The sequence below is a fragment of the Acipenser ruthenus genome, chromosome 40 (genome assembly GCF_902713425.1).
Source record: "Acipenser ruthenus chromosome 40, fAciRut3.2 maternal haplotype, whole genome shotgun sequence".
NCBI lineage: Eukaryota > Metazoa > Chordata > Actinopteri > Acipenseriformes > Acipenseridae > Acipenser > Acipenser ruthenus.
The window spans coordinates 1,154,270-1,167,771 of NC_081228.1; the positions used below are offsets into that span (position 1 = coordinate 1,154,270).

The 13,502-nt window shown below is 39.5% G+C and overlaps 1 protein-coding gene and 1 long non-coding RNA gene across 8 annotated transcripts in view; one reads left to right on the forward strand and one right to left on the reverse strand.

The window, feature by feature from the left end:
• LOC117397176 (neural cell adhesion molecule 1-like) overlaps window positions 1-8,124 on the forward strand; it is a 160,063-nt gene extending 151,939 nt beyond the window's left edge. For 4 of the 7 annotated variants that reach the window (XM_059010165.1, XM_059010166.1, XM_059010167.1 and 1 more), the window contains 2 exons: window positions 973-1,662; window positions 4,854-8,124. In XM_059010165.1, the coding sequence (XP_058866148.1) occupies window positions 973-1,662; window positions 4,854-4,974 (811 nt within the window). In that variant the 3' untranslated portion in view covers window positions 4,975-8,124. The remainder of the gene's footprint in view (window positions 1-972; window positions 1,663-4,853) is intronic. The other 3 variants (XM_059010169.1, XM_059010170.1, XM_059010171.1) reach the window with 1 other exon arrangement.
• A 156-nt stretch (window positions 8,125-8,280) lies between these two features.
• Window positions 8,281-9,811, reverse strand: LOC131708083 (uncharacterized). The gene is made up of 3 exons (XR_009311247.1): window positions 9,432-9,811; window positions 8,960-9,021; window positions 8,281-8,635 (listed from the first exon to the last, which is right to left on the reverse strand). It is a non-coding gene; the product is annotated as an uncharacterized LOC131708083 (long non-coding RNA).
• Between the last annotated feature and the right edge of the window lie 3,691 nt (window positions 9,812-13,502).

The window sequence follows — 13,502 nt, forward strand, 5'->3', positions numbered from 1 at the left end:
AACATTGTGAACTCAAGGAAGGGTATTAAAATGTATTCATTGGCGGCGTTGATCCCATTGCAGTTGGGTAAAGTATATTTTGCCAGGGCTATACAGTAGTGATCTTTTCTTGATTCATATCTGTGCTCTCATAGACAGTGGGACAGATTTGTACTGGGCCCTGGATGTAAACTGGTTAACTCTCCAATGGGTTTAAGAATAACTATTATATTAGGTTCTCTAAAGGGGTGGCACCAATCCACAAAAATATATGTGACTGCATATGGTAGCTGTAAAGGTGTTAAAAAAAAGTATGAACTATCTGTGATTTTAATCTGTCAAAAAAAAGAAGAATAATCCTGATTTTAGAAGCGTTAGCATCTGCTGTTCATTGTTCCTTATTGTGTCATTTTGTTGTTGCTGTTTTTGGCTTTGTGGTTTTGTACAACGTGTCTGTGTTGTGATCAGCCCCAACCATTCCTCTGGTGATACATCCATCAGTGAATTGGTTAAATACAATTATTACAGAGATAACAACAGCCATAGCAGATACGGCAACTGAAAGAAATGATGCCCATATCTACAGGAACACATAATTCAGTGTGGAATTCTGTACAGGCACATCAGTCTGTGTAAAACTGCTAGCGATTCTGTGACAACCAGTAACGCCTTAATCGATGCACATTCTAGAACGGGAAAGCCAGCCGCTAGTTTGGTTCGATTCGCAGGGAGAGCTGCGTCTGTTTTAGCTGTTTGCTATGGCTGTGATATTAACCCTTTGCCTTATGTGTATTCCTTCCCCTTGGGCTTACCAAAAGCTTCTTGCTGGCTTAGCTTCCTGTGCTTATGACTTGTTCCTCGTGCTTTCTGACTTGCATGCGACACTCACGCACTCACTCACTCACGCACGCTGTGTGTTTGTGCCTTGGCCCCTTTTTTTCTCTGTCACTGCTGCTATATTGTCTTTCTCTCTTCTACTCCTATCCTCCACAGGCACCCTGCCGACACCACAGCTACTGTTGAGGACATGATCCCTTCTGTGGCCACTAACTCCGACACCATCACTGAAACCTTTGCCACTGCCCAGAACAGCCCTTCCAGTGAGACCACCACTCTCACCTCCAGTATAACTGCCCCTGCCTCCACCCCCGTCCAGCAGGCTAGCACACCCAAAGCCGGAGTCACCTCTCCAACCTCTCCCGCACCTGCTTCCACTGAAGCTGCATCCAAGGTTGCCCCGCTGGTGGACCTCAGCGATGCCCCAGCTGCCAACAGCCCAGCAGCTCCTAGTCCAAATCCCACCAATGCTCCTAAAGCCCCAACCGCCACCAAGACTCAAGCTCCCACGGCCCCTCCAGAGGCAGTCTCCATCCCCACTCCCACGGCCGAGCCCCCGAAACCAAAAACTGAAGCCGTCAAGAGCCCCGAAAACGAAGCGGCGCAGCCCAACGCGGTGAAGAGCCCAACCGAGGCAGCCAAGAACCCCACCAGCCCGAAAAACCCATCTGCCCCCGACAGCAACGCGAAGCCCTCCCAGAACGAAGACTTTCGAGTGGACCTTGACCTCGCAAAGGATGTTTTCGCTGTCTGGGGAAACGATCCTCCTCCTGCTGTCAATCAGGCTGCTGTGCCGGCCCCGGCCGCTGCAGACTCCACTAAGCCATCCACTCCAGCCAAGGACGAGTATGGCCTCTTCTCAGTCTTGTAGTGTGTTGAATGTCATGTTTGTTCTAGTGTCTTTATTTGCCTGGTCTCGTCTGTCTTTGTGTCACGTTGTATGCTTGTGAGGGCGTTTTTCTTTTGTTGTTGTTCACTAATTTCACAGCATGGTCACCAGGCGGAGGGATAGGGCCCTTGCACATTGTTCTGCCTGTATGTGTGTCTCACTACTGGAACTAATAACTAAACACTAACGACAGCCAGGAAGTTAGTTTATTTAAGTCACCTTACACAGTCTTTTTTTTGTGTAAAGCCAAGAAGCTATATTATAGGTATATTTTCTTATGAGAATTTCAAGAAACCCCCCCTCTCCCCCTCTTACAAACTTTTGCAACGAGGAATAATTCCAGAAAATGTTCTGACTTCATTAACAACACCTGGGGGGTTATCCAGGATTACCGTATATAGGAGGTCGCTGCAATGCAAGATGGTTCCCTAGTGCTGTAAAAGGCTCTAATAAAATCTGCTCAAATCAACCCTGTAACAAGAGCAGTGTTTCTCTGAAGAGCTGACAGGAGTCACAACTGCAGGTTCATTCGTCTGTTGTCCAGATTCATGCTTAATGAGTTTCTGATTGGGAACTTTGGTCAAGTGCAATGGTTACGGCTAGGTGTTAATGCCATTTGAATGTGTTTTTTTTTTTGTAATCTTTCTCTGATGGTACCTTCCCAGAAATCAGCATTAATTTCAGTTTTATTATCCCTTAAGTCTTGCTGCCAGGTTTAGTGTAGCATTTAAAATTTAAGGAAAAAAAATAAATAAATAAATGTTACATTTTACAAAATGTATACGAAACAACTTCTGAGCCCTCAAAAAAAAAGTTTTGTTAATGTTAAGTTTCCTTTCAGAAAACAAATGGAAAATGCAGCAAACAAAAGCACTGAAAATCAAGGTGCTCAATTACAAATGTTATAAATTAAAATACACAACTGTTAAAGATTATACAGGGAGAATATTTGTAGAAGTCATTTCCCAGCATGTCTGTGTCTTTCTGAGTAGTATTAACTGAATGAATGCATTTGAGTGGACTTTTTTTTTCCAGCAAAAGGACTAAAGATGTTTGTATTTATTTTTATTATTCTCAAAGGCAACTGATATATTTTGAGTGTAATCACAGAAACTGATATAACCACATACTCGATTGTAAATAACACAGAGGATCTTCCCTATACACTTACTGGGACTGCTTGTTGAATTACATTATCTTCTCTACCTAGTCGTAGAAAAACATTTCATTAATGCTGAATAGGATTTAGAAAAAACAAAACAGCCGACGTGACCAGATTTCTAAAGAGAAAATGATAGAGCACTAAAACTATTAGAAACATCACAAATGTATTTTGTATCGTTTGGGATCGGTCTCAGATTGAAAAGCGACTGTTTTAAACATCTCATTTACTTGGCATGCTTATTGTCCTTTCTTGTCATGTCTTTGTTAGGTCCCTTGGCACACATTTCTTTTTTATTTACTATCTGGAAAGTGGCTTCCAACATCAGTGAGGCAGATCCATTCTAATGTGCCCTGGGCATTCACTTCAACCATGAAAAAAAGCCTTTTTCCTTCTTTTGTTTCCAATTCTTCCTGCACGCAGGAGAAGCCATGATACAGCTTCACAATAGTTAGAATACAAGAGGCTTTAAATGGGATTGAATCTACAAGTAAAGCACTAGTTTAATTAGAGAACCCTGAGCTTGCATGGATTTATTCCAAGCAGTTTGTGTGCATTGTTCACCTAAATGCATCAAAATATCATGTAGGGTAAAACTCATTTCTGAACTGGAGAAGCAGACGTACCCCCTTTTACAGCTTATCCAAGATGCCACCCCGTGCATTGTTCTAAAAACAACACTTTATATGAATAGTCATTACCGGGGTACAGTTTGTGTGTTTGTGATTCGTAAGTTCAGTTTAGACTTACTGTAACAAGTCCTTTTGTGCTGTTGGAACAGCATCACTTTGCAGTCGACGCATTCAAGAGATGGCATCTTTCATAGAGCAAGCTGACAGCCTGCACACAGTGCATTGCTTTATAGAAACATGATATTCATTTCAGGCGGACGTGTTTCAGTACAATGGATAATGAACGTATGGACTAGGAAAGGCTATTGAATCAATGAATAGAACCTGGTACTCAAGTGGTGACCGTAAATCCATGAATTACCTCGTTCAGGCCAAGAAGCCTCACGCAGGCCGCAGAACACGCAACCGTGAAAGCAGTTCCCAAAACATCAAACTAAAAAGTGCTAAAAACTATAACTGCAGACAGTTACAAAGATCTACCTAGAAAACTGCTGTTTAGATGATTAAACGTTCTGTCGTGTAAATGGCTGACACCCTTAAGGCAAGTGCATAACAAAAAAAACATTTAAAATATAATGCATAGATCAGAAAATCAACTGGAAGGAGCAATCTTATTCAGAGCAGTGGGTCCTGCTGTTCTTCCACGTTCGTTCCTGTTTTGTTTTTGTCTTAGTCGCGGATGCAGTCATTAACTTGTTATGGGAAACAGGCATCTGCAGGGAGACTGTCATTTGTATCCCAGTATCCCAGCATGAAGTCCCCTCTAAATACTTTGCCACACAGCCATTAGGTTTCATCAATCAACATTTTCCACCCCGGCGTTACAATGTGTCAGTTTTGCAGCGTAAGCTTAAAGGTATCTTTAGTAAAGCAGGATCATTGCCAGTTTTTTTTTCTTTATTTTCTTGTTAGTTTGTCTTGTCCACATAGGCAAATAGGAAAATCAATTCTCAGTTTCATAGTATCCCACTTCATCTGCTCTATACTGAACTGCAGGTTCTGCAGAGGCACATTTAAATGATATGTAGTGGCTAATCAGAGCTTTCTCCAGTGCAAGTTGAAGGAAAAACAAAACCAGCAATAAATTCACAAAGTTGTGTCTTGCTAGTTTTGTAGCGTTATGTTTATTCTTCCTCCTTATAAAACAAACTGGGGGCAGTCTTTGCTTGCTCCGTTATACGCCAAAGCTAACAAAGTGGGAAAGTGCATTTCTGTTTCTGAATTATTATTTTTTTCCCCCAGTGCGAAAGTAAATTGTCCCTTTCCCAGACGAAAAAGAGGAAAGATTGATTTTTTTTTGGTTTTTAAATTGAGCTACTAAATGTTCCAATTTCTTTGCATTTCTCCTAAACAGGAAGGTCCTAGTAGAGGAAAAAACTAACCCGGAGGAGGCCGAGATCAAGAAGCCTGTGGCCGAAGTGAAAACAGTCCCCAATGAAGCCACCCAAACAAACGGCAACGAGAGCAAAGCATGAACCAACGTCGGGAGAGAAAACTGTACGAACGAAGACACGTAGAATTACACACGAGCATCATCATCATCATCATAATAATCAAAACAAGGGGTTTTCTTCAGTGTCTTTATTATTATTTCTCAGACAAACAAAAAAGAAACCCGTTCTCCTGTTTGTAGATTTGTAGAAGGGAAATCCAGTCGTGTGCACTTGCAATTGTGTGTGTTTATTTGTTTTATAAAAAAAATTAAAAAAAGTGAAACTCTCTCTTCAACTTCAACTGGCATGCCGATTGCAAGTCAGGCTGCAGACATTTCTTTTTGTTTTGTTTTGTTTATTTGAGACTGCTTGTTATGAGAGGCACTGCATTGCTAGGATTGCAAGGGATACTGGAGATCTGCCCCACTGTCAGTTTAATTGAGTAAACACAGCTTTAGAAAGAGGAACATTGTGTGCTTATACCATTCCTATACCTGGGCTTTCATCCAGATACTCACTGTTTGTTTGCTCTTATTAAAATGAAGGATTGAATGAAAATTTGGCTTTGGATATATATATATATATATATATAGTTCCAATTCGCAGTCTCGTTTTTTGCCAATTTACATTTTTCTGTGTTTATGTGTTTACAGGGCACGATTGTTTTTCATTTTTTTAAACAAACAAAAAAGAAAAGTTTAAATGTAAAAGTAACTGCCTTTTTATTTTATTTTTGTATTATTTTCTGGGACTTTTTAGATTATTAGACCATAGGTTAGCATGCTTACAGTTTTTTTTTTCAATTTTCCCCATTTATGAACACCATGCTTGCTGTTTTACCATATATATATGTACACATACACACACAGGATGATTAGAAAGTGCGTTTACCACATCAATGATATGGAGCGTTGAGATGGTAAACATACTTTCTACCCTGTGTGTCTATGTATGTGTGTCTTTATATATATCTATGAAATCATTTCTTTTGACACAACTTAAAAAACCACACCGGTTAGCTCTACATAAATACATAGAGAAACGTTTCATACACTTCATTTGTATTGCTGTTGCTCTCCTTTTAATTTCTCAAAGGCGCCTCGTCTCACTGAAAATGGGGGTTGTATAGACCGGGCTGGTCCACACAAGGAACTTATCATAGAACCCAAGCATTGGCTTTTACAGGTGGGCCACAGCTGCTTAACTACAGCAGACTTTGACAGTTAAACATTAAACAAAATGGAGTAAAGGTGGGTATATCCACTTTATGTCCAGCAGAGCGGCGCTGTAGCACACTAGTATTTATACAGTACAATCTTCAAGGTATTGAGTCTGTAAAGCTGTAGCAGTCAACATACGGCAGCAAAATAAACCTGAAATATCCCGACTTTGCCATTAGAAATATGGTAGACGTTTCAGTGCGACTAAAGAAGCCATGGGAAGGTGGATGAATGCCTTCCTCTTGCAGTGGGAGAGACTATCCCCCTTTTAAGCCTCTTTTAGATTTATTTATTAAGGGAACAATAACACATGTGCAGTAAGTGTAAGGGTCCTGAGAGAGTTTGGGATCTGTTGTTCTATCATCAATTACACCTTAAAATGGCAACCAAATGTTTTTTAAGTCTGTTTTTACATATAAAATGCAATGCTGCAAGGCGACATTATTAAAACCGTGACGTTCTGGTATAGATTCTGGGGGTTCAAAGATAAGATCAGCGACCAGCCCTTTTTTTTTTTTTTTTTTGTACAGTATATTTCTGAGATTTTCTTTCATTCTTTTAAAACTGCTTATGCACTGTGAATGTGTGAATATCCTAGTGTGAATAAAATGTGTTCTTTGTCCTAGTATTTGAAAAAATACAGCATAGTTTGGTTGTGAAAGGTTTAGCGGATAGTACAGAAAATTAAAAAAAAAGAAAATTTTTCGATAACATTACGGGGAAACAAACAACAAAAAAAAATCGCCTTCAAAATGTTTTGGTTACGGCATGCACTTCACTTTCTTTGTGTTTGCCTGGTAATGCAGAGACTCAACGGTGAAAGACGGCTGCCTGGTGCCCTGGTCCATTAATTTTACTGTGGGGCCTTCTCTATTTCGTGTGCGTGTGTGTGTGCAGTCTAGGTAACAATAACTGATGGTGTCGCTAGTTTGTAAGTTCAAACTGAAAATGCTGGTCTTGTCATTTTGCTTAATGTGTTTTTGCATACGCTAGGCTCTGGGGGTGAAAATGGAGGTAAACCGTTACATGTACATTTTCTGTGAGGGGCTTGGTACTTGTGTAAAATGTCTCAATTCAATTCGGAAGTGAATTTCAGGTCCCCAGCTTGCGTGTATATATACACTCTGCTGGACCTCAAGCTACTGGAGATTTTAAACTAGGTTGGACCACTAGCTTTGTGATACTCCCATCACAGCCCTTTTCACAGAGGCTGGCACAATGGGAGATGACGAGAGCCACCCTGGACAGTAGAATGTGTCTCCTCCTATTGCTGTGAAATAGATTGGCGGTTTAGTTCAGTCCTGTGCTTGAGAAGTAGACACAGTCTGGAAAAGACTAGAAAAGCTAAATGGTTGTTGTTTTTCATTATTGTTGTTTTTACAAAGCCAGCATCAAGCCCCAAACTGAAGTATGTTTCTGTAGTCTGGACAGCATGTTCTGACGTGATTTGTTTTGTCCGCACAGACGTTCATGCACCATTGTGCCGAATCTCTCGTGGTTCTATCATTCCATTAGTTTTCTATTGCCACGGAAGATGGTTATCTGTGTTTAACTGCCATCAATGTGGGACCAAGTTTATTGTGATTTGACACAGGCCTTCGAACCAATGTATTGTGCCATGAAGCGATTTGTTAGGAACAAGATCAAAGTGAAATGCTCCTGATTTATAAGCCAAATGCTATCCTAAGAAACGGAATGGCTGTTGTTGTCCTTGTTGTTTTAGAAAATCCGAAGACACTAGTCCCTTTTTAAGGACCTTGTCAAGTTACCCAGAAACCTCCATTCTCACCCCTACCCAACATTCCCTGCTTTTGGGGCCTTCTTTCTTGAATACAACTTTTTACTGCGTGAAGCATTGGTGCCACCTTTCTGTCCACTGCCCCTGGTGTAAATACTGAGTACTAACCAAGACATTTTGACTTTGCATTCTGTCAGAATACTTGTGTTCAATAAAAGTTACAAAATAAAAACAGTGGTTGCTTACTGTGTGTCTGTTTCACCCCTCTCTGCGTTTTACTTTAGATTTTTAGTTTTTAATTTTTATTTTGTTTTTCTGATGCCCCCACGTAGTTTTAAAATGAACAGACATTATTATAGTATGATGTTTTCACTTTATTGTGGCATGGTCACAATTATTTTCTATTTTACTGCTCTGCCCCTTGATAAAATAAATTATAAAACATAACATTTTTTCACCTATGTGCATTAAAAAAAAAAAGAAAAAGCCTGTCATTAAAAAGATGTGCAGGAAAAAATAAAAAGTACATTCTTCTCAGTCCAGATTCTTTTTTAAATGACTCGTGAGCTGTGAGAGGCAGTTTACAGAAGCCTGGAATTGGCCGCTGGCTTTCTTTCTGAGTCTGTTCAGGGACGGCAGCTGTAATGAAGAATCGGGATACCTCTGCAGTGCTCTCCGGGGGCACTGAGATCCTGCCAGTGGAAATTCTGCAGCAGAACTGCCCTTCAAAAACCTCTGCTGAAGACTAAAACACATCCCGTGATATTAAGTTATAGTTAAACCCAGATACGACAAGGAAAATACAGTATAAGAGCGAAAACTGCGACCGTAACATCTTTAGCATTGCATTTCCACATCGTCCACGCTTCATTTAAGTGGCAGTGAATACACGTTTATTGGTATGGTATGATACAGATATTATGTATTATGTTTAATGAAGTTCTATATCTTTATTGGTATTAAATTCACCTTTTGCGGGAGTATACAGTACATATAAAGTTATTTGATTACCAGTAGTGGTAAACATGAAAGTTATTTAAATATGTAGAACTGATTTATTGATACTTACTACAGCGCCGTTTTCTTAAACTCCTTCGGACATGCATTCTTCACATGTTCCACTAGAGGGCGCTGTTGATTATTAAATCAGGACATGCACAATTATTTCTGCACAGGCGCAATGGTATACTACGGAATCACTGAAGGGACAGTATACTAACCCGTAACGTAAGGAAGCACTTTTTATACAGAGTTATACATGCATGGAATAGCCTACCAGGTCAAGTAGTCAGATCTAAAACACTGGGGACGTTTAACAAAAGACTGGTACAGAGAGTCATTTTTTAGGGGCATGCAAACTATCCCTGTAGCTACAGTTACATTTGGGAAATGTAAATAAGATGGAAACTATCGTAAATGCCAAAGAATGGCATTGCAATATAACATTGAAAATAACATCAGTACAGGTCTTTAATAATCATTTAAAATGCTATGATGATTAAGCACACCCACACAACCCGGAGACTACGGAGTGTACTTACCCGCCCTGTGTGAATTAATCCGTCTTCGCATGCGCTGTGTAATTTAAAATTCTGAAAGAACTGTCTTGAATTGTGCCCAGGTTATGTTTAATCTACCTGCTTTTGTCTCGTTTATTAACAGACTTGTGTCTTTATCGTCCGCCACCAGGGGGCGCTCTGGTGCTATTGTAAGACCTCAACGCACCTGGAGCACAACTAACAATGTGTTCGTTTCCATAACCTTCTGAGCACACGGCGGGGAATTCCAGAAATGGCAATCGCAGGTGTATACTGGTCAGCATTGGTGATTTACTGATCGTACTGCTTCACCGACAAATGCTAGGCTATGATGTCACCCACATGCAAGATATTATGAAGTCCTGATATAAGGTTGGTCGCATATTGTCCTGCTAACTGCAAATGCACTCTAGGTCAATATTGCACTATAGGTGAATACTGTAGATAAATCATACGTTGAACGAGCTTGCATAGTGAGTCGTAGCAATAAATATTTCTTCTGAGATTATTTCAGTGTTAACTAAATTTAAAATTGATTCCCGGAATATTCACTAGGTGGCGCCAAAAGTCCACTTGCTTGTTTAATGTGTGGTCGTGCTGTTGCCGCATGAGAAGGAAGCAACTGAAATACCTCGGGAAGACTAGATAGATTGACAATATCCAAACACTTAGAGGATGGCAAATATGTTCATTAATTAATGAATGTATACACATCTAAGAATAAATCTTAAAATGAACACAAAATAAATCAAATGAGAATGATCAAATATATGTAGAATTCAGAAATAAGGATATATATATATATATATATATATATATATATATATATATATATATATATATCTCCTTATTTCTGAATTCTACATATATTTGATCATTCTCATTTGATATATATATATATATATATGTTCTTAAATGCAAGGTATTTTTAAAATGGCATTTCCTAGAATTAAAACCTGTTTATCTTAATATAATTAAAAATTCTTAATTGCTTAAACACAGCTTCTTTTAAAGATAAAAACGTAAGTTACTGTAAATAACCATGCAGTATCTGTACAGAACGCATCTAGGTGCATATCTGTCCTTGCATTTGTCTGTCTCTCTGTCACACTTTCTTGTTACATGTATCTTGGGAAGTTATTCCACATACTGTGATATGCTTTACTGTGTTACTTCCAGCTCATTGGTGTAAGGGTTAGGGTTAAACTTTTAAAGTTAAACACATTTTAGTTTTTTTAATTCTATTCTTTACATTCTTTACATCATAGCCATGAACGTTATCACCGTTCTGATGCCGGCTCTAGTTCTGAATTTGCAGCCGTGGCTGGGGACGAATGTTACTGACCATGCTTGTTATTAGCAGTGCTGTGTTGTTATTATTATGGGGTTCATTCAGGAAATTTGAGTGCTATTCTGGGGTTCCTAAAACAGTACTTGAACACTGGAATTCACTGGTGAGTGAAAATGTTCTCGCTGTGTCTGCGTGACAGGGGGCTCCACAAAGATGTTTGCCTACATTTTTATGATGCCAAATGGTGTCCTCCTGGCTGTGTTTCACGTTCCTTTTTTGGGATCCCATATGGCGTACTGAGCCAGTAAATGTGAGTGCGATTGTTAATGAACCTGAGGCCAACAAAATAAACACCCCCCCCCCCCCCCCCCCCCCCCAAAGGGACAGGATTCTGCTACAGAGGTCTAGTACAAGTAAGCTTTGTAATATCTGTCAAACGTTGCCAGTCCAAAAAAAGACATGACTTGAAGGACTATGCCAGATGCTTCTAGCATCTGGCAAAAACAAAAGCCCCGGTATTGTCTTACAATAGTGGCTGCAGATAACATGTACAGCTATAGTTTTATTTGTGGTTTACCAACTGGGTACCTCCACACTGGAGTTAGTTTGAACAACTGTGTCGGAGGGGCCGGGTATGAAACGGGGAGCCCTGATTGTTGTATTGCGGTTGTTTCGATTCTTGTCATGCTCATTTCTGGATTTATTTCTGTTGATTTTTCCCTCACTATACAACTTGTAATGCTTCTCACCCGAATCACAAACAAGAACGTCTGTAAGTGTTCTATGACAAACAGCAGCGAATATACCACAAAACAAATAAACCACAGTGAAACAGCCAATCAAATACAGAGAGCCATCAGAAAAGAAAAAAAAACAAAAAACACCTTATCAGCAAGTTCAATCTGCCCAGCAGCAAACTTTACTGGCAGAAATTCAGCATGCAGCTGAAGACCCCTTGCACAGCATGGAAATAGAGATCCCTAAACGGCAGGAAAACAGCTGCATTGTCAGTAAAGGTAAGATAAACATGTAGTGCCTTTCTGATGCAATGCTAAATACAAATGCACCACAAGAATCTATCAGCCCCTGTCATACTTTACCCCTTAGTTAAAGAACCTCTGATCAGGGTTCGAAAATACTGTTTTCATATACAAGAATCATGTAATAGTTACACTATCATAACACGTTATAGGATAAAAAACATTTCGAAGAGTATTATCATTCAGTGTTTTTTCTAATCTAATCTATAACTGGTAATTGCATCATTTATAACGTAGGTTGTGCACAACCTATAATTGAAACAGCTGCGATTTCATTAAGTGTAATCATAGCATTATATATTGTGACCCTTGTAAATAAGAGCACAGTGCTATTTATTAATTTGAAATAATAAGAATTACTGGCAGAATGAATGGACAAAGGCTTTACTAATTTTAAGAAATTAAATTAATGAGTTTGCAGTAGAGCTATGGCCAAAAGTTTTGCAACACCTAGAATTTTAGGATTGAGACATCATTTAAACAACAAAAAAAAACTATATGAACATAATTTTCATCTTTTATTTAACATCATGTAATCAAAGAATGTACAAAATGATACCGCAAAGGTCTACCGGAAGCCATTGCAGTAGTACAGTGTTTCATGTTAGATTTCGAAATGCCACATTTATCCATTTGTGTCAGTATGTGGAAAACTACAAAGCGGTATGTAATTCAATATGTTAACGTAACCTTATTCAGCATGTTATAGGGTGATGCAAAACGTTTGGCCATAGCGGTATGCTTGTTTCACTTTGAGTGGTGTTAGAAGGTACCAGGAGAGCTATTAACCGCTACAGTATGTCCAGGCCAGATTCCAATGCAGGTCAAGGGTCACAAGGACCCTTACCCTAGTGCATTTCTTTCAAAGGTCTTTAATCCCATCAGCAACACATGAGAACATGTTGGAGCGATCTTAAGAAAATCAGTGTGTGAAAACTGCCTGCCTGCTGGATCATATCTTACAGAGATCAACAGATACTCTTGCAAGCAGAAATATGCTTGGTGGCACAGGCAGAGATTACTGCACAGAGCTGGCTGTAAAGTCGCCTCTGTGTTGAAGATGTTGTTGCTCCTAATGTTCTCTTTAGCTGACTTAAGAAAGCTTTCGCCTTGGGTCCCGTTACCTCCTAATCAGCCCTAAATGCCTCTTAATGACCTCTGTTGCAGGTGTCACTGCAAAAGTAAAAGAATGTTTTAAAATTCCCCTCAGAGAATAGTTAAAAAAAAATAAAAATACATGAAAATACATTGTGACACATCAAAGAAGAAGTTCTACATCAAACTCTGCAGTCATCACGAAGCTGTCAAACAGTGAGAACACATGCCACTGTTTAAAAATGGCACCAAGATTTGTAAATCAAAAGGCTGATTTCTTTCCGTTTTGAGGGGTGTCTACAGAACAGCAAGTCGAAGCTGCATTTCTCCTGCAGCGCTTCAGCAGTTTTCAGTATAGCTGGTAGAGACGGTGGGGGTTGAGTTACCCACTGGAATGTCAAGCCACTTTTCCATTAGCTGTTGTTCTTTAATGGGATCCATATGTCCTTTGAATATGACAGAACTGTATAGGATACTGGAAAACCTCTTGGATTACTTATGGTTTGTCCTAGAGATCCTGACCTTGCATAAATAAACTTCCAATCTGGGTACAAGACCTGCCATGCGCTTGACAAAGATTTCCTAAGTGTCAGCTTTGTTCAAATGAACATGCTGAATGATGGAGTCTGGCTTTGCATGTCATTAAGG